General features: G+C 41.0%; 1 protein-coding gene across 2 annotated transcripts in view; it reads left to right on the top strand.

Annotated features, from left to right (window-relative positions):
- Nucleotides 1–21,737, top strand: part of grid2 (glutamate receptor, ionotropic, delta 2) — a 978,162-nt gene that overhangs the window by 766,066 nt on the left and 190,359 nt on the right. For both annotated transcript variants that reach the window (XM_072583858.1, XM_072583857.1), the window contains 2 exons: nucleotides 6,942–7,043; nucleotides 15,564–15,761. In XM_072583858.1, the coding sequence (XP_072439959.1) occupies nucleotides 6,942–7,043; nucleotides 15,564–15,761 (300 nt within the window). The remainder of the gene's footprint in view (nucleotides 1–6,941; nucleotides 7,044–15,563; nucleotides 15,762–21,737) is intronic.

The raw sequence follows: 21,737 nt of genomic DNA, 5'->3' as shown, positions 1-21,737 counted from the left end.
TGTGCTGTGCGGCCTGTTACCTGATACCACCGCCAGATGTTCTGAGGGTGAATACAGTTTGCATATCAATCTGTTTCCAATAGTCTTTCTTCAGACTTCCCAAATTGTACCCTTATGATTGTAATCTTTAACGGCTCCAAAATGGTCCTGCACAAACTCTAACTTGCAGTAGGTCCCATCTCTTACCAGGCCCACTGGCTTACATTGGCTTCTAGTCCAGTCATGCCTGAAATTTAAAATTCTCATGTTAAAAGACATCTTATTCTAATGTCTTCATGACCTTGCGAATCGCTGTGATGTCCTTCAATTCTGTAATCTCTGAACTGAGGGGCACCCCTAGTTTCCTTTGCCACATGAATGATGCTTGTGTCTCTTGGTTTCCCCTATTTAACCTTTTTGCCTCTCCACCTCCTTTCCCATTTAAGAAATTCATTGAAAACTTATCTCCTTGACTATACCTTGATCGTCTCTCCAAATACAGTAAACTCCCCATTATCTGGCAGGTATGGGGAAATGGGGGTAGGGTATAAAAGTAGTGAAGTCTTACTGCAACTGTACAAGGTGCTGGTGAGACCATGTCACTGTCAGTAGTTTTGATTCCCTTATTTAAGAAAAGGTATTATGTCATTGGAGACAGTTAGACAAGGATCCTTAGGATGATCCCTGGTATGAGAGGTGATCTCATCGAGTTATCGATTCATACAGCAAGGAAACAGACCCTTCGACTCAACTTGCCAACCAGGTTTCCTGAACTAGTCCCATTTGCCTCCATTTGTCCCATATCTCTCTAAACCTTTCCTACCCCTGTACCTATCCAAATGTCTTTTTAAGTTGTAATCACCTCTATCCTTCCTCTGGATACTCATTCCATATATGCATCACCCTCTGTGTAAAAATGTTGTTCCTTTTAAATCTTTCCCCTCTGACCTTAACCTATGACCTCTAGTTTTAGACTCCCCTAACCTGTGGAAAAGACTTGGGTATTCACTTTGCCATGGTGCTGCCCACACATTCCTGATGAAGGGTTTATGTCTGAAATGTCAATTCTCCTGCCCCTCGGATGCTGCCTGACTTGCTGTGTTTTTCCAGTGCCACACTTTCCTATGCTGTCCCTTTATCAAGGTTATGTTGTCCTTGTTTTTTTTTCAATAGGGGTTGTAAAGGCAGAGGTGCCGATTTCTGTGGAAGTGGTTACTTTGAACAGTTGCAGGGGAGTGGCCAGTTGTCCCAGTCAGTTTTGTTTTTAGTTTGGTTTGGTTTAGTTTTAGCTGGGAGTCAAAAAAAAACTGCTGGGCACCTATAGAAACAGCTACAGTGAAAAGCGCTTCTATGTTTCAACAGAGGCCTTGCCTGAACTTTCTCTCTGAAACCTCTCCTGCCTGTAAGAACCTGTGTTTGAATTTAACTTTTGGCAAGGGGTGTGTTTTTGGGATGCTGCAGGGATTGGAACAGCTTCGTTAAGTTGCAATAAAGTCAGTTGGGTTACTGAATAAATTGTTATTCTAAATTCTGTTTTCTTTTGTTCCTGTTTCAACCATAGCATAGTTTTACTTGAGGCTGAGTAGTTTGCCCAGCTGCATCACTCCCAGAATATCCACTCTACATTGGCCTAAACAAATAAAAAAGTTAAGGTCTGGGTTACCTTCTTAGAATATTTTGAGGAGGTCTGGACTGGTCCATAACAACATTATCTATACTCCTCATGATTTTATAAACCACTATAAGGTCACCCCTCAGCCTCCTTTGCTCCCAGAGGCTTGACAGAGTAAATGCTGGGAAGATGTTTCCCCTGTTAGGGGAGTCGAGGACCAAAGGGTATGGTCTCAGGATTAGATTCCCTACAGTGTGGAAACAGGCCTTTCAGCCCAACAAGTCCACACCAACCCTCCAAAGACCCATTCCCCTCTGACTAATGCACCGAACATGGGAAATTTAGTATGACCTGCACATCTTTGGACTGTGGGAGAAAACCCACACAGACACAGGGCGAATGTGCAAACTTCCAAGGCTGGAATTGAACCTGTGACCCTGGTGCTGTGAGGCAGCAGTGCTAGCCACTGAGCCACCATGCCACCCACAGTGCACAGGGCACCAATTTAAGACTGAGATGAGGAGAAACTACTTCCCTCAGAGAGTTGTGGGAGCAGAATTCTTGTCTATATTCAAGTCTGAGATAAATAGATCATTGTTCAGTCAGGGAATGAAGAGTTATCAGGGCAGTAGAGGAAAGTGGACATGAATGTCAGATCAGCCATGACTTTATTGAATGGCAGAGCAAGCGCGAGGGGACAAATGGCCTACCCCTGTTCGTGTTTCTTATGATCTTATTGGTGTTCAGTTTGGTAATCTTTAAGTAAAAACAAAATGAAAAGCTGGTGGTATTTCCTCTGTAATGGTACCTGCATGAGGAAGAATGATAGGCAGCACTGCTAGTGGTGACTGGGAGAACTACAGTGTGAGGTAAATATATTGGTATTTGGTGTGCCAAGTTCAAATAGATGTCTTTCTGGAAGAAATTTTATAAAAATTGTAAATCTTCTTTGAAATTTTTGCTGGTCACATGAAAATTCCAGTTGCTTGGTTACTGGTTAACAGGAACTTTGGTGTATTTTAAATGGAATGATGTCGCTTTTTCATCATATCTGTGACGTTTAGGACATTTACCACCTCTCTACATACATGCAAGCTGTTCTTGTTTTAGTTTACCCGGGTACGGATTGTCACAGCAATAGACAAGCAGATAAAGATAGTAAATGAGGAGAAAAAGTGTTCATCAGTTGAGTAAACTCACATGAGGTTTCTCCCTTTTTCAATTTTAATGATTGAGAGTTATAAAATATTTAATTAAATTTGGAGACTCGTTTCTTCACTTTTAATGCAATCTCTTAACTTTGCCTATGCTATCTACATCCCAGTGGCTCCCTGACTGACCAATGTCTCCAACAAATGCTATTAATGAGAATGTGATGGGTGTCTAAGCACTGCAGAAGAATCCCAGAATTAAATTGACTGAAGGCTTGTTTGATCATGTACTGTGTCATATGTCACCAATCTCTTCAAAATAGAAGGAGTTTGGGTTGCATCTCTAAACAGTATTGGGTTATGGGTAAGTAAATTTTGCAGCACCTTTCACAAAAATGATGATATCCCAAAACGTTTGACAACCTATAAAGATTTTAGAAGTTCAGACACTGTTATAACGTAGGAAATACGGCAGCCAATTTGCACGCAACAAGTTCCTACAAGCAACTATTTGAGATAAATGACCAGATAAGCCGGTGAAAGTAATGTTCAATGGGGAATAAATAATAGCCAAGAAACTTGGGACAACTCCTTGCTCTTCCTAGAGTAAGGTTTTGGGACATTTATAAATCAATCTAAGAGAGTAGACTCATCCTTGGTTCTCTCAGTACAGGTAGTTCTCCTATAACACCGTAGCTGCTTTCCAGCGAAACCTCGCTTCATAGAAAATTGCTGAATAGACGTTATAGGGCCTATGGGAAAAGTGGGGCTCGGGGAAGTCCAGCAAAAAATATCACTCTTGATCGCTCAAAATCACCCAAAAACCTGAAGCAAATATAGCACAGCCTAAATGAATTTTGAAATCATATTTATTAATAAAACAAAAGTAAATTTAACACAGTACATTTAAAAAATGTAAGAAAGCTGCTCTCTGTACAGTACCTCTGGCAGAAAGCTGCTCTGTCAGCAGCTGACATCAGTGCATGTGCAGAACGCCATGAAGACCAGCACTGATGGCATGCATGCGTAGAACAGTGTGGACATCAGCATCAAACCACGCAAACCAATCCCCACTCAGCTATTGCCAACAGAAGTAAACGGTCTCAAAAATACTATTCCTTAATTCTTCAGCAACGTTATAGCCATATCATGCTGCCAAGATGCAAATAACAATATGTTCCATATATTGAGTGTTCCTCAGTATAGCTCCCTCAAAATAATCAGTCAGGGACAAGTGAGCAACAGGTTAATGCACAGCACTATTGCAGCAACAAACTGGAATGGGTCTAGCCCAGATACTTCAGATTGACAAACATACAAATTAGGAGCAAGCCATTCTGCCCTGCCCACCACTTGATGAGAATATGGTTGATCTGATTATGGCCTCCACTTCTACAACAGGAGCACCAATCTGGATTTCACAGTATCCGTGCTGAGGCCTGAACCCATGACCTTTAATGGAAGCAAGTTGCCCACTTAGCCATAGCTGATACCAACAAATGTTTGTTGGAAGAATTGTTTTTGTTTGCGTGTGTGTAATTGCAGCTGCTATTAAGATAAAATTAAAACTTCCATTATTGAGACATTTGTTACACACGGGCCTTCAATGATGAGAAGCAATCTAACCAAACGTTATCAACTCCAAATGAATTTTAAACCTACAACACCTTTAGCAGCAGTTCTGCTTTGATATGAATCCATATTCACTTTTAAATTTAATAACATTATAAATATTGCAAGCTGTTTTAAAGTTCCCCTGAGGCTATCAGAATTATGATATTCGGAAAAGTTGTTTAAAATTAAGAAACATTTGTACAAGTTCAGCAGTGCATATGAGAGAGTTTTACAGCTTAATATATAAACCTGATAGTTCATTTGGTAGCTCATTTCATAAAGATTGGTGATTATGCAATCCGTAATCAAACCTGTAAAGCTACGTTCCACAGTAACCTCCCATGATTAAAGTCTCCATCTGTCATGTCCAGGTGTGAGCTCAACATTGAAGAAAATAACAATATGTTCCATATACTGAGTGTTCCTCAGTGTAGCTCCCTCAAAATAATCAGTCAGGGACAAGTGAGCAACAGGTTAATGCACAGCACTATTGCAGCCACAAACTGGAATGGGTATAGCCCAGATACTTCAGATTGACAAACATACAAATTAGGAGCAAGCCATTCTGCCCTGCCCACCACTTGATGAGAATATGGTTGATCTGATTATGGCCTCCGTGCCACATTTCTGCTGACTGCACCAGTAACTTTTGAGTATTTAACTCTGCCTTGAAAAGTATTCAGTGACCCAGTCTTCCCTGTTATGTGGGGAAGAGTATACCACAGACTGATGACCCTCTGAGAGAAAATATTTGTTCTTATCTCCATTGTAATTTAGAGACCCCTCAATTTCTCAATTATGTCCCTTAGTTCTATGTCTCTCACAAAGGAAACCATCCTCTCAGCATCCACATTGTCAAGTCCCAGAAGGATCTTATATGTTTCATTAAGATCACCTCATATTCTTTTGAATGGATGCTGGTGCAGTCTGCCCAATGTTTCTTCGTAAGATAACTCATCCGGGAATTAATCTGCTCTGCGCTGGTACAAGGTTTGCTGTGCTGTCAAGAGAATGTTTCCACTTGTGCCTAAGAGTTTTGCAAATGAGGATTTGCTACATGAAAGTGTTTGAGGTGAACAACAGACTTATTTCAGAGGAAGCCAGAAGAACATCTAAGGGAGGCAGAGAATAGAGGGCGAAACTGATAAGAGTTAAATGAGAGAAGATGGGAGGAGACCTGTGTGACCATAAGTGTGGGCATGGACTGATTGAGTCTTGTTCTATATGGTGGACTCAACCCAATTGTATGTATATGGTGTCTGAATCCAGTTCCAAATGCATAAGACTCTACAGGCTTAAATTCAGGGTGCTATATTGACATCTTAGGAACTGGTGGTTCCCCCAAAAAACTCTACATCAGCAACTTGCATTTTTGAGGTGCTTCTTGCATGTAAATCTTGCAAGTGTTCGACACATCAAAATTGGGCCAGTGCAGCTCATGGCAAGAAAAGTTGCACTGGAGCAAATATATTCAGAAATTGCTGGAGAAACTCAGCAGGTCTGGCTGAAGACAGAAATAGAGTGAATGTTGTGAGTCCAGTCATTCTTCTTCAGAAGTTTTCCCCTTAACAGCTGCTACTAGACCTGCTGTGTTTCTCCAGCAATTTCTGCTTTTGTTTCATACTATTAACACCGCATCAGGTGAAATCAATGGAAACTCATGACATTAACTGGAAACAGTCAATCTTAGTTCATACGAATGTCACAACTGAGAGAGGAATAAGCCATTAAAACAATCCAGGCACAGTAAGTAGTGGCATGCGCATTATAAAGGGCGAACTTAATAAATGAACTGGCCTGTCTCCTGCCAATATCTGAGTGCAGCAATATTTCTTGACACTTTTCTGTGGCATTCAACCAGTCACAGAGATGGGACAGAGCAATCAGAATGATTGAGTGGATGAAGGAATTGGCTTATGTGAAGCAATAATGTAAACTGGACCTGTTTTGTAAAAGAGAAAATTGAGACGTGATATGGTTTCTGTTTGTTTTGGGTTGTAAATGCAATCACTAACATAAACCACGATGAGCCATTTAACCTTGTCCAGCACAGTAAGGCCAAAGGACAAACCAAATCTGTGGGAAGTGAGCAATTGGTCAATTTACAGAACAAGCTCTCCAGGGGCAGCATTGATTAAATCAGCAAAATACATAGATTTCTTTCAAGCAAGAACATTTCGGAATGCACTACATCAATCATTTGAGACGTATGCGTAGCTCTTCAGGAGGAATATGTAACTTTGGAGCTCTGGTACCCATAACTCTCCCCAACTGAGATATTCCTCCTCAGTCTGTTGTAGACCCATTGCTAGGGATTGACCGCTATGAATAGTCAACAATTTCATCATGGTTGGAACAAGTGACAAACAGAATAGTTGAAGATAAACTAAATGGTGTTTTCTATATCCAGTAATTCAAATGGAAGTAACAGATCCTCACCATGCAAAGGAACTGCGGCCCTTATAAGATCATGGATGTTTATATTTTGAGCTTTCATAAAGGTGATACAGGGAGATGAAATATGTATTGCTGGTGCATGGTTCTTCTTTAAACAATCCCAAACTGACCTAGCTTTTTGTCCTTAGCTTGCTACATGGAACCCAGACTCTGGGTTGAATGGATCTCTAACAGACAAGAAACTGGAAAACAACATGCGTGGTGTGATGCTACGGGTTGTAACCCTGCCGGTAAGAGCATTTAATTCATATCACCGTTCCTTCGGTGTCACTGGGTCAAAATCCTGGAACTCCCTCCCTAAGGGCATTGTGGGTCTACCTACAGCACATGGACTGCAGCAGTTCAAGAAGACAGCTTCCCCATCACCCCCACCCCCCACATTGTCAAGGGCAATTGAGGGTGGTCAATAATGCTGGTCCAGCCAGCAATGAGATCCCATGTATGAATTTTATAACATATATTATTTCTTCCCTTTGCCTAATTTTCTTCCTAAAAATGTTGTTTCATTGCGGTGAAAGTTTATCAGCTGGTTAAGGGATGAGTGGATTGCTTTGTGATCAAAGCTGAGTCAATCCAAATCTGGGGTTTCTCTGCCTCTAATTAACTAAATTGGAAGTTTTTATAAAGCCATGTGTTTAATCATTCAGAATCTATTCTTTTGATAATTGTAAATGGGGCTTTGTTTATTCTGCGACTCAATAAGAAGGATGGAAACATTACGAACTATATTTCCTTTCACTTTAATAATTAGAAGCAGAATATCCATATTTTGTTTTAAATTTTACTTGCAGTTTAATGCTTTTTGGCTAGGCATTAGTGATGAATATTTCTTGAATGCCTGGGGAGAATGCGGCAGATAAGACCCAGAAGGCAACTTGGGGTCTGTTGCCTTTGTACCTTGCCTTTAAGAGAGGTCACCTTCAAGTACTCCATGGCCTGTGGTTAACCATGGAAATAATCAATTCCTGACAAGCAACGGATTATTGGACCATTGACATTAATAAGATGGTGTTGGCTATCTGCTGGCTAACACAAACCAGGATTGAAGGAGAGTGGGAAATCCCTTTGATCTATTGGATAAGACTTTAATTAATGGCTCTGGTTGTCAAGAAGCCAATTATGAGCTGCAGTAAAACTAAATCCAGATTTCACCATGATAAATCATCTTTACTGATTTGTTTTGAAACTTGTGAAGTTACCAAGGCAATTGCATAAGTGCGTATAATTGACCTTGACGATTGATTCCTTCAACACTGCTGCAGGGAACAAATTGAAGGAAGTTCATACAGACTTAACAATAACACTTTCTCATTAATCTGAACTCTCTTGTTTAATAATTATGATCATATTGGAGTTTGGACAAACAAAGAGGTTGACTCTCCATCAAAAAGGGCTCACCAGAATGACCCCTGGGATGAAGGAGTTTGTGTTACAAGGAAATATTGAGCAGTTGGGCCTGCACTCATTCGAGTTTGGAAGAATGAGAGATGATCTTATTGAAAGATATAGGACTCTAAGAAATCTTGACAGCGTCAATGCTGAGAGGACTTTTCCTCTTGAGGGGGAAGAACTAGTTTAAAAACAAATTGGAAATGAAAAGGAATTTCTTCACTCAGAGTATTGTTCATCTTCGGTGGGTCATTGAATGTACTCAAGGCTGAGTTAGACATATTTTTGATGTACTGGATTAGTGGTGCTGGAAGAGCACAGCAGTTCAGGCAGCATCCAACGAACAGTGAAATCGACGTTTCGGGCAAAAGCCCTTCATCAGCCCGAAACGTCGATTTCGCTGCTCGTTGGATGCTGCCTGAACTGCTGTGCTCTTCCAGCACCACTAATCCAGTATTTGCTTTCCAGCATCTGCAGTTATTGTTTTTACCTCATATTTTTGATGTACAAGGGAGTTGAGGGTGATGGGGTGCTGATTGGAGAGTGGAGTTAAGACCACAATCAAAAAAAGCCATGACCATATTGAATAGGGGAGCTATTTACCTGACATTTAAAAAAAACTCTACTGGTACAGTTGAAACTTCCTGTGCCTTTGTACAAAGTTAAAAATCACACAACACCAGATTATAGTTCAACAGGTTTAATTGGAAGCACACTAGCTTTCGGAGCATTGCTCCTTCATCAGGTGATTGAAGGAGCGTCACTCCAAAAGCTAGTGTGCTTTCAATTAAACCTGTTGGACTATAACCTGGTGTTGTGTGATTTTTAACTTTGTACACTCCAGTCCAACACCGGCATCTCCAAATCATGTGCCTTTGTAAGTAGTTTTGCCCTTCCTGTTTGTCATCAATAAAATGGCTCTATTAAGGTCCAGGAGTACGATAACTCTTCACACTCAGGCAATGAAATGAGAAACAACTTCTCAACATTTGTTAACTTATCTACAAACAATAAGCAAAGTTTGTTCTGTTGGTCTTGGCATTGAGAGGGTTGGCTTATGAGGATAGATTGAGTCGACTGTGATTATACTCTTGGAACTTAGAACAACGACAGGGGTGGGGGGAGGTGTGGGGATCTTACCCAAACATTTAACATAACGAAGGAAGTAGACAAGATATAAGGAGGCAAGTTCTTTCCACTAGTGGGTGAAACTATAACTAGAGGGCACAGCCTCAAAATAAGGTGGAGCAGATTTAGGACTGTGTTGAGGAGGAACTTCTTCACCCAAAGGGTTGTGAATCTATGGATTTTCCTGTCCAGTGAAGCAGTTGAGGTCTCATCATTGAATGTTTTGAAGGCAAAGATATATTTTTGAACAGTAAAGGAATTAAGGGTAATGGTGAGCAGAAGGGTAAGTGGAGCTGAATCCATGGGAGAATCAGCCATGATCTTACTGAATGGCGGAGCAAGCTTGATGGGCCAGATGACCTACTTTTGCTCCTAGTTCTTATGCTCTTTGTCTGATGTGCACACTGTTCTGGAGTGAGGGGAAAGTTGTAGTTGTTCACATTGACATTTTATAACTCTCTGACCCTGGCTTAAATCCATCCTTGACTGGGAGATGAATGGCCCAGTTAGTCTCATTTATTTTGAAGTGATTGGAGCTTCCATAGTGGTGAATAATTTAGTACAAGTTGTTACTCAATTATAGAGTGCTTGTCCTTGTTTGGGACAGTACTGGATCAGAGTAAAAGGAGCTTTTCTCTGTCCCTGGCAGTTGTTGTCAGCCTGAGAGTGCTTAAACGATACTTGATACCTGAAATGGAAAAATGTTCATACCTTGCCATTAGCTAACCTCACTGCTAAGACACACAAAGCAACTGATGTAGTGGGTGAATCTAAATTTGTAGTCAATATTGTTGCGGGTTTAATGAGGCCAGAAATCAGTGCTAAGGACATCAGACTAATCCTCTGCTTTGGACAGAGGTTATCAGAGTTCAAAATCAGTTTCATCTGTCACAGAGGTATACATGGAACAGATACGCTTATTTCGTGAGAATGCATACAATTAACCTGAGCACCAGAGTCATTACTCACTCAGGTGTATGGTGAACATCTTGTCAATACACTGAACTCAGAGCTACACAAGCAGAAGGACTGTGGTATGGGATTATGTCTTATCTGTGGCTGCATTCTTCCTTTAACATGAGTAATGGGATCCTGCTTATTTCAATTACTGACTCTGCTTGCCAAAATACGTATTCATAGTCTGTATTGCCAAGTAGCATTGACTGATTCATCCTGGGAGCCGCAGGAACCCTTTGCACAGATATGTGAGTGTTATAAATTAGTCATCATTTCCATTTGATGGCCAAGGTGTTTTCTGAAGGGGTTTCTGTGCCAAGGGAATGGGGAAGGCAGTGCTGAGGGGGCGGGGGAACACATGATCTACCCTTCTACTGCCCACCAGTGGTACCGGAATCTCCAGGTTGGTCTTGCAGGATCTGTCTGTCCTCTCTGAGCTTGTGACTATTCAGAAGGCTGACAGACTTAACATGCTACATGGGACTCTCTTCTCCTGTAAAGAGAAGGCTGAAGTGAAGCAGAGCATCAAAATATGGGAAAATAAGAGCAGGAGTAGGCCATTCAGCCCTTCAGACCTACTCTGTCATTCAATAGGATCATGGCTGATCATCCAACTCAGTACCGTCCTCCAGCTTTCTCCACATACTCTTTGATCCCTTTAGCCTAAGAACTATATTTACCACATTCAATGTTTTAGCCTCAAGTTGTCCATCAAATAGTTTATGTCAATCACGAGGACCATTCTGTCAGCTGGAAGAGGGAGATGTCTGCAATCCAAAGCATACTATCAGGCGTCAGGTCGGGTGGAGGAATAAGAGCAACCATAATGAAAAAAGAAACAGAGGGCAGTGGCTCGGGTAAAAAACAAACAAAAGGAAAACGGAGTGGAATTGGATGACTTTTACAAAGTTGCTATTAATAATCATTCGGACACGACTGACGATTATCAAGCAATGATCCTTCAGCAACAGTTCGAAATTCAGTAATTGGTCCATTGAGACTATTGAGCGATCTTAAAATGATTGCATGCTAATTGTAATCTAAAATACTTGCTGGCATAAATTGATGGATGGACAACTGTAGCATTTAGTAACTTTATTAATCCCCCAAAGAGCTTCACAGTTGTTAATAGCAGTGTAACAAATGTTAGTGACACTAGTAAGCTGAAGCTGAGTGTTGGTCCAGGACCATTTATATGATTTTGAAGATCCAAGCAATCTCTGACTCACAGGGAGTTCAAGGTCTTGCTTTGAGAGCCTTCCTGCAGAATCCCTGTCTCTACAGAGCCTTGATTTTGTGCATTGGAATGGTGCACTGGTTTTGGGAAATATAAAGGTGGCACTCTACCCTTGCTATGTAAAGGTGCCTGAGTCACAGACAGCCAACATTGTAAGCTAAGCAAAGTTGGCCCTGTAACACATGGATTAATTTCACAGTATGTTACATGGACAACACTGACATACTTTGACAATCTGATTCAGGATTTTTCCACTGATGACAAAACAATGGTTTAAAAGAAACTGCCCTCTCTAAATCTCTCACCGTATAAAAAAAATCAAACAAGGCAATATGCATCATGTGAAAGTTAATCCTAAGTTTGATGTGATTTATTATTGTCACATGTACCTAAGTACAGTAAAGAAATTTGTGTTGCATGCAGTACGGGCAGATCATAACATACAAAGACATACAAATCATAGGGTGATCAAACAGAGCGAGTCATAAAAGGTTACAGTTGTACAGGAGGTGTACAAAAGTAAGATCAACATTAGATTTGAAATTTGAGGTTCATTCAGCAGTCTAATAACAGCAGGGTAGAAGCTGTTCTTGAACCTGTTGGTATGTGTGCTTAAGCTTTTGTAACTTTTGTCTGACAGAAGAGAAAGGAAGGGATTATAACCGGGCTGGAAGGGGTCTTTATTGATACCTTTCCACAGCAACTTCATACTCTGTATTACCTGGGTTTAATGGCAAGTAATAGCCAATACCCCTCTGCAATCACAGTTGCAGCATTTTAAAAATGAAGGAGCACTGTCTCCTTCTCAAGGGACAAATAGAGAGATGGGCTGTACTGTAAATGCAACTTTGCCAGTGAAGTACATCTCCCGAGAGAAGCAACCAAAATAAGTTCAAACATGAAATACTGCAGATGTTGGAAACCAGAGATAAAAATAACACTGGAAACACTCAGCAGGCCAGGCATCTTTCAAGTGAAACCGAACAGAGGTATCATTGTCTACAGATACAGAGCATCTTGAGAGTTGCTTATGCTCTGGGTCAATGCTCATGTGTAAGACCAATCAATTTTGACAAGTTTCGTACCACAAGATTATTTCCTGTCAAAAGTGGATCTGTCTTCATTTTGTTCTCTCTCCTTGGAAAACTGGGCCCAATGTTACTGCCTCCCTGATTGAGAGAGTGAACTGAACTTAAACCAGTCTTGGAGATATTTCTTTTCAGTAGGACCCATAGATGTGAGTAAGAATTCAAGGCTGTGCAGAACTGAGGGAGTGCTTGACTCTCCAAGTCCCTGCCTTTGGATCAGGTGTTAAATCAAGAACCTCCATCTACCCCGTTGGATGGATCTTCAAAAAAAACTCCTACATCTATTTTTGAAGATCTGGTGGCTTGGTCAGTATGTAACCCTCAACCAACATCAGTAAAACACATCAACAGTAATGCTATTGATGGGAGCCTGCAGGATGCATGCTGTTACTATGACCCCACCTCTCATTAGTCCTGACGAAGAGTTAAGCCCAATACATCAACTCACCTGCTCCTCAGGACCTGCCTGACCTGCTGTAATTCTTCCAGCACCACACTTTATCAACTCTAACTTCTTCAGCATCTGCAGTCCTCACTATCTCCTAGTTGCTGCATTTCCTATGTTGTGACAGAGGCCATCCTTCAGAAGTACTTAATTGGTTACACAGGGCCATGTGATGGCCTGAGGCTGTGAAAAATGTGCTACAGTTGCAGTTAAACCTTTCCTTTTTTATTCATACCACAGTGGACCCTTAGCATGTAAAAGACATAGAAACATGGAAGATAGGAGCAGATGGAGGCCACTCAGCCCTTCGAACCTGCTCTGCCATTTATCATGATCATAGCTGATCATCCAACTCAATAGTCTAATCCTCCTTTCTCCCCATAACCTTTGATCCCATTCACTCAAGTGCTATATCTAGTCGCCTCTTGAATACATTCAATGTTTTGGCATCAACTACTTCCTGTGGTAAGGAAGTCCACAGGCTCCCCACTCTTTGGGTGAGGAAATGTCTCCTCATCTCCGTCTAAATGGCCCATCCCGAATCCTCAGTTTGTGACCCCTGGTTCTGGATGCACCCACCATTGGGAATATTCTCCCTGCATCTACCCTGTCTAGTCCTGTTAGAATTTTATAAGTCTCTCTGAGATCTTCCCCTCAGTCAACTGAACTCCAGTGAAAACACTCCTAATCTTGTCAATCTCTCCTCCTACGTCATTCCCGCCATCTCCGAAATCAGCAGGGTAAACCTTCGCTGCTTTCCCTCGAGAGTAAGATCATCCTTCCTCAGGAAAGGAGACAACACTGCACACTATATTCTAGCTGTCGCCTTACCAAGGGCCTGTATAACTGCAACAACACATCCCTGCTCCTGTACTCTAAACCTCTCACAGTGAAGGCCACATACCATTTGCCTCCTTTACCACCTGCTGCACCTGCATGCTTACCTTCAGCAACTGGTGCACAAGGACACCAAGATCCAGCTGCTCACTCCCCTCTCCCTGTTTACACCATTTGATGCCCTGGGTTTACTTGGGTTAAGCAGGTCAAGGTAAAGTCACCATAGTCTCAGAGGGCAAGATGGCTGCTCTCTCATTAGAGAGAAAGATACCTGGGTGGTCCGTTTAGTTTGAAGGTCACCACTCCTCAGATGAGGGGCTTGATTGAGAAAGCAGGGTCTTCAGGATGATCTTAGTTGTTCTTGGAATTGAACTCAATCTGTTAGTGGCACTCTTGTTTGATTCCAAATAAACCTGTTGGATTATAACCTGGTGCTGTGTGATGTTTAACTTTGTCCACCCCAGTCCAACACCAGCACCTCCACATCTTTAGAAATGCCAGCACAGGGATTTATGTTGAAAACAGTTGACATCAGATTTTATTAAGATATTATCTGGATAATTTTCTCAATGAGAAAATATATTCCTGAGTTCTTGATTTTTTTTTAGAACCAATAGCAATGGGCTCTGATATGGTACTGAAGAGTCACGGTAAATTGATTGTGATTGCATAGCTACCAGTTTATTAAAGGGCTGTCAGTTAGTTCAGGTGGCTGAACAGCTGGTTTGTGATGCAGAGCAACATCAACAGCATGGATTGAATTCCTGTGCTCGCTGAGGTTACCATGAAGGTTCTACCTTCTCATCTTTGCCCCTCGCATGGTAACCCTCAGGTTAAACTACCAGTGCCAGTCCTCTCCCTTTAACGACAGCAGTTCTCTGGAACTCTGGTGACTGTACTTGACTCGTTTATTCAGTGTGATCATGCAGTTGATTTCCATGGTTGATCAAAGAGAAAGGACAAGTTTGTTGATTGGATGGTCCTGATGGACAATGATACAAGAAGGTTTGTTAATTCAGAGCCACAGTGTGGTAGCACTATCTCTAACCCATGTTCCTTTTGAATAAAGCCTTCCCCACAGGAGTCACTATGTCACCTATTTGACTAAATGTGCTTCATGAGGTTGAGTGTGATCGAACACTCCCAACATCAATGATAATCACAGGAAACATATTACATTGTTAGAACTTAGAGAGGTGATAACCTAGTGGTAGTATTGCTACAGTATCATTCCAGAGACACTGGTAATATTCTGGGGACCCAGGTTTGAATCCTGAAAAGGCAGATGGTGTAATTTGAATTCAATAAACATCTTGAATTGGAAGTCTAAAGATGGCCATGAATCCATAGCCAATTGTTATGAAAAATGTATCTGGTTCACTCATGTTCTTTTGGAAAGGAAATTGTCATCCTTACCTGGCCTGGCTTACACGTGACTCCATACTCACAGCAATGTGGTTGACTCTTTACAACCCTACGGACAATTAGGGATGGATAATAAACGCTAGCCTGGCCAGTGAGGCCCACATCCAGTGAATGAATTAACAAAAAACTGAAAACTCTAATTCTCCACAGCAAAAAGTAATCCTTTGGAATAGCCTTCTTAAGTCTGATTTACTTCAAGTCATCCTCATGCATTCTTAACCCTGTCACGTCTCTTTTCTACCAGGAGGAACCTTTTGTCATGGTATCAGAAAACGTACTCGGAAGAACAAAGAAGTACTATGGATTCTCTATTGATGTCCTGGATGCCTTGTCAAGTTATCTGGGCTTTAAATATGAAATCTATGTGGCTCCTGACCACAAATTTGGGAGCCAACAGCCTGACGGAAACTGGAATGGACTAATTGGAGAACTTGCTTTCAAGGTGTGTCTTTTACAATGTTTTCTACATCTTTATTCATGATTTTTATTCTTACAAATCCTAAACATATAGAAACAAATCTTCCATCTGATGAGCACCATTAGATTAGGCCACTGATATTTCAGAATTTCAGTTGGGCATGAAGCCTGTGAATGACACTTCTCTTTCTGTGTTTTACAGTTTGTAAATTAAGGAAAAAGACGTTAATCTGAGATCAGTTTATTGTTATATCCAATCTCAAGCATGTTGGTGTAACATGCAACTGGGCACTTATACTTTTCTTTGTAATAGGTTTAGTTACAGAATGCAGCACAACATATTTCTACAGAAAACAATCCATTGTCCCAGCAGTCTCTCTTTATCCTATTTTCAAAATCATCAATTAAACTTAATAATTCAATTAATCCAAATTAACAACCTCATTAGTGGAGCACAGCAAGAAAAGACAAAATCTCAAACAAAGTTTATGAAATCATAATAAAATTTGATTTTGTGAAGTGATTATGTACTCCAGTGCCCACACATTGTGACAGTCTATATTTAATCTAGATATCTTCTAGTCAACCTGTTTAGAGATATTAGTGCACACTCCTAACTTCAAGTAGCTACTCTACCACTGCACCACAGGCATGTCTCCATATTTATTTAATCAATCTGATCAACCAAACCTCTGTGGCAGGGGGGATTTGAATACCAATCTTCTGGTCTATAGATAGGGACACTACCACTCTACCACAGGAGCCAGTAAGGTATTTGGGCTTTGGAGGGGAACAGCCAGGAATCCCAAAGGGTAGAAGATCCCAGCCAGGAATCCCACAGGGTAGATGATCCCAGCCAGGAATCCCACAAGGTAGTGGATCCCAGCCAGGAATCCCACAGGGTAGAGGATCCCAGCAAGGAATCCCACAGGGCAGAGGATCCCAGCAAGGAATCCCATTGGGTAGAGGATCAAACAGTAAGCATACATGCATGTGATAAATGCGTGTAAGTCAGTCAACGTTATTCACAGCTATTTTCATTGTCCAGTTAACCATTTCAATCACCAAAGTGGAAGGAAAGCTCTGAATCTGATACGCTAACTTTCATTCCTATACTGTACCTGCTTTCTGGTCAGGTAAAGCTCCACATTTTACAAAATATATCCTTTATTCACCAGAAGCCCTTTCTCGCCTGAACACTCTTGATCCTCACAATAGCTGACAGCACAATAGGTGAGGATCAAAGCAAGTTGTTTCCTTTAAAAACATCAAGCATTGTTTGGTCTTACCACAAAAGCCAGTTTGAAGGAGCACAACAAATTGTCACTCACATCTTTTGTTACTGCCACTTAGGTATTTTAATTATTCATAGCACTTTCAAAAGAGAAAAAAAAACACTTTTTGTTTATTGGGGCACCTTGGAAGCTGATGAAATATGCATTGAGAAAATTCCAAGTTGCTTCAGAATATTGCACACGAGGCACTCTATCTATCACTCCAATTCCTGCGTCTTCCTCATTAATCAAACCAAAGTCTCTCAATCCCTATCTGCCACACATTGCTAATATGATTCTGTGATTGAGTGCTGCAATTCAGGGACTGGTCATGCTCAATGGTTATAGATTCCATATGAGAATACATCATGCCTGGAAGCAGCTCGGAAAGGATCAGATAGAAGGGTCTTGAAGGTATCAATTCATTGTGCTGTTCAGGGACCCCGGTTCTCAGGTTTTACCAATCTCTGCTGTCTGTCAGCCCCCTTTGTGCTGACCCACAGACCTATTCAAACACCCATGGTTTCTCAGTCTCACCTGCTCTGGTGAAAGATATGGTGTATTATTTCCAGTTTTTTGCCATGGTTAAACAAGAATGCCTTTTAAAAGAATCTAGGATCAGAGGCTATCATCACAAAATAGGGGGTCACCCACTTGGGAGAAAGTGAGGACTGCAGATGCTGGAGATCAGAGTTGAGAGTGTGGCGCTGGAAAAGTACAGCTGGTCAGGCAGCATCCGAGGAGCAGGAGAGTCAACGTTTCAGGTATAAGCCCTTCATCAGGAAGGGTGGATGAAGGCTTCTGCCTTGAACATTGATTCTCCTGTCCCTCGGATGCTGCCTGACTTGCTGTGCTTTTCCAGCACCCCGCTCTCAACTCAGGTCACCCATTTAGGACAGAGACAAGGAGAAATGTTTTCTCTCAAAGGTCATCATGTGGAATTATTTACTACACAGTGTTGTCAAAGCTGGGTCGTTCACAATGCTCAAGGCTGAGACATTTAGGTTTTTAGTCAGTAAGGTAATCAAGGATGACCAGGAAAAGGCAGGAAAGTGTAAGTGAGGGTTATGAGATCTGTCATGACCTTATGAACTATCAGAGCAGATCTGATAGGCTGAATGGCCTACTTCTGCTTCTTCATTTTACGATCTTATGGCGAGTTGGTCACTGAATGGCCCTGAGAGGTACAAAAAGGGAGGGACGGTGGGTCAAAGGATCTACTTCTTACCCATTCTGTCCTTGTTTGTATCACCTGCCAACTTAGATGTCCCCATATCCAATTCATTAAGCAATTTGTGAGCTGTTAGGCCCATTCAGATCCTGGCTGAACTCCCTCTCCCATTCTAACCAGCTTCAGCTGAATGCAGTGTGTTATTGTTGGCTGTCTGCTAACACAATACAGTGTATCAAAAGAGGTCTTTGATATGCAGTGGCAGTGTTCATGTCCCTGAGACAAAAGGGCCTAAATGTAAATACATACTCAGGATGTTATGGCCACAGTAATATGTCATAACCATAAGGCTGCAAATATCACAGCAAAACAGCAAACACTTTTTGATAAAAGATTAAAGAGACTTCAAGGCCAACACATGATTAGTTTTGTCACTGTCTACCTTCTACTCTTTTAAAATGTCCATTGGCAGTTCTATCAAGTGGCTTAGCAATAATCTGCTTCCCAACGCTTAACTTGGATTCTGCCAAGTCTATTCAGGAGTTCCTCAGGTTAGTGTCCAACATGGCCCAACCATGTTCAACTGCTTCATCAATTAATTTCTTAAAATGTAACAGCCCATGTCCAAATTAAGTAAGACCTGGAGGGTATTGAGGCTTGGGTTGATCAGTGCCAGTAAGATGCGCACCACACAAGTGCCAGGCAATGACCATCTCCAAAAAAAGAAAATCAATGCATCACCCTTGACATTCAATGACATTACCATCACTGAAACCCCACTGTAATATCCTATTCCTCAATAAAAGGAACATGTTTGTTGTCAGCAAGATTAGAAAATTAATGTGATGCAAACTCCAACAGAGTTTATAAGTGTTTCAGTGAACTGAATGGACATTTAGATTGAAGAAACATATTGCAACACAGCTGCTGTGTTGTTGAAGAACATTTAGCAGTGTGAATTAATGCTGGATGCATAATCCAGAAAGCTGTGCTAATAATCTAGGACAATGAGATTCCAAAAACATTGGGCTTTCTTTAAATATGAAATTTGTTTGAAAAATGTCAAAAAATGCTGTGACACTATTGTGAAACAAAACTGCTTCAACAATGTGGGAGCAAATTACTGCAGATGCTGGAATCTGTATTCAAAACAAAAAATGCTGAAAATCACAGCAAGTCAGGCAGCACCTATGGAGAGAGAGCAAGCTAATGTTTTGAGTTTAAATGATTTTTTATTAGAGCTGATGACAAGTGGGGCCCTTTATGGAAAGAGAACTATTGGACTGTCCTAAGTAGATGTGGTTGATTTTCACCTGTTCAGACCTAAAATTTGTTCAAAAACACCAATTTTCCATAATACGACAAATTAAGAGTGTTTTCAGTAATGAATTGAAAACGTTGCGAGGAGAGCTGAGGACAAGTATAAATTTTCCCAATTGTTACTTGGTTTGTTACATCCAATGGAGGCACTCATTCATTTGTACTCTCCCTGAAGGCAGGTTCTTGGCTCATTGTTGATGCTTCATGTGCTCTTGTCTTTGTCGTTATTTTGTCAATGGTGGTGTACCTTTCACTTATGTAGTGTTAGGCCTCACAATCAGTATGTCAGTGTGACTTTAAGAGACATGCTGAGCATATAACACTGGATCATAGTAAATGACCTGAGAGGATAACATTTTCGGACTCAATCTTATCAGTTGTCACCTGAAGCATGGCATGTTGGCGAATGCGGATCACTCTTTGATAATGAATAGCTGCATATTACCCAGACACTGAAGTGCCTGTGACTGTTATATTTGTATATATCAGCAACTGTAATAAATATCTGTTGAATCTTTCAATACCATATTACTCATGTCCAGATTTTATACTGTGGGAGCTAAGATGACCATTGTTGCATCAGATACAAATATCACACTGATGGCAAAGTCCACACATCTGTGGCATTTCAGAACAAGGATATAGTTCATCGGTCTACCTTACACTGCATGGGAATCAAATCTCTGTTATTCTGAGCCACACAGTAGCCAGTTAAGCTAACCTAAATGTAAGGACAAAGGCAACAGGAAATACCTAATGTTAGGTGGCTACTAATGCTGCTGGTTTGAAGTTATTTCCAACGTGCTGGAGATAGATCAAGCTATCATCCTGGGGATCAACCTGTCACTACTGTCACAATTACTCTACTGTTAGATGGTCCATTTTGTACACAAAATAGGCCTTTATACTCTTTCCATTTTATCCAGCTTAAAGTACTTAAAAAATCTTGCCATCAGAAATAAAAGAAGATTTAAAATTGTGGAGTTGATCCCTGCACAGTTAAATCTTGCTAAATAAACCTGATTGGCAGACATTCCTGTTCCAGTCTCCCAGTGGATTCTTAGATGGTATGGTTCCTTTTTCAAAAACAAATTTGTCCTTTTGAAATGAATTAAGTTTTTCTATCTCATTTAATGCATTTATTTTTCTTAGATTTCCTATCACAAAATTCTGCAGCAGGCATTTTTGCAAAGGTTTGATGGGTCAGATTGATTCAAGATAGCTTTTTACATTTTACGCAGAGTGGGCCAGAGTATAAAATTTTAATGAACCAAACAGATTTCAAATCTGATAATGTATCAATCGCCAAGCCTCATATCTCAGGAGGAATGTCAGGGATTGAACTAGTAGATATCGGGACTTTGGACTTTAACCTGTTCAGGTTAGTCAGTTGCTAAAAGAAGCAAAAATCAATTTAAGATAAATTCCTTTGACATACACTCTGAGATATCTCAGTTCAAATGCTGCCAGTAAAAGATGTAGCTGAACAGCACTTATAGGAATAAGGGAGACCATTCACCCCTTAGTCCTGCTCCAGCACTCAATCGACCATGGCTGATCTTCTTTTCAATTTGTTCATGGGATGAATGCATCACTGGCTTCACCAGCATTTATTGCCCAGAGGGCAGGTAGGACTTAAACATACTGCGGTGAATCTGGTGTCACATGCAGGCCAGACCAGGTAAGGATAGCAGACTTCCTTCTCAAAAAGACATTAGTGAAATTAGTTGGGTTTTTATGACATTGGTTTGTTAATTTCCATTAGGCCAACTTTTTATTCCAGCTTTTTATTGAATTCAAATTTCGCCACATGTTATAGAATCATAGAGATGTACAACACACAGAAAGACATTTCGGTCCAACTTATCCATGCCAACCAGATATCCTAACCTAATCTAGTCCCATTTGCTAGCACTTGGCCCATATCCCTCTCAGTCCTTCCTATTCATATACCCATTCCAATGCCTTTTAAATGTTGCAATTGTACTAGCCTCCACCACTTCCTCTGGCAGTTCATTCCATACATGCACCACCCTCTGTGTGAAAAGGTTGCCCCTCAGGTCCCTTTTATACATTTCCCCTCTCACCCTAAACCTATGCCCTCTAGTTTTGGACTATACCATAATACCATAAGACATAGGAGTGAAAGTAAAGCCATTCGGCCCATCAAGTCCACTCCGCCATTCAATCATGGCTGATGGACACTTCAACTCCACTTACCCGCATTCTCCCCGTA

The sequence above is a fragment of the Chiloscyllium punctatum genome, chromosome 14 (assembly GCF_047496795.1).
Source record: "Chiloscyllium punctatum isolate Juve2018m chromosome 14, sChiPun1.3, whole genome shotgun sequence".
In the NCBI taxonomy this organism is placed as follows: domain Eukaryota; kingdom Metazoa; phylum Chordata; class Chondrichthyes; order Orectolobiformes; family Hemiscylliidae; genus Chiloscyllium; species Chiloscyllium punctatum.
The sequence above is the reverse complement of the archived record's forward strand: the minus strand, read 5'-3'. Positions and strand labels throughout refer to the sequence as shown.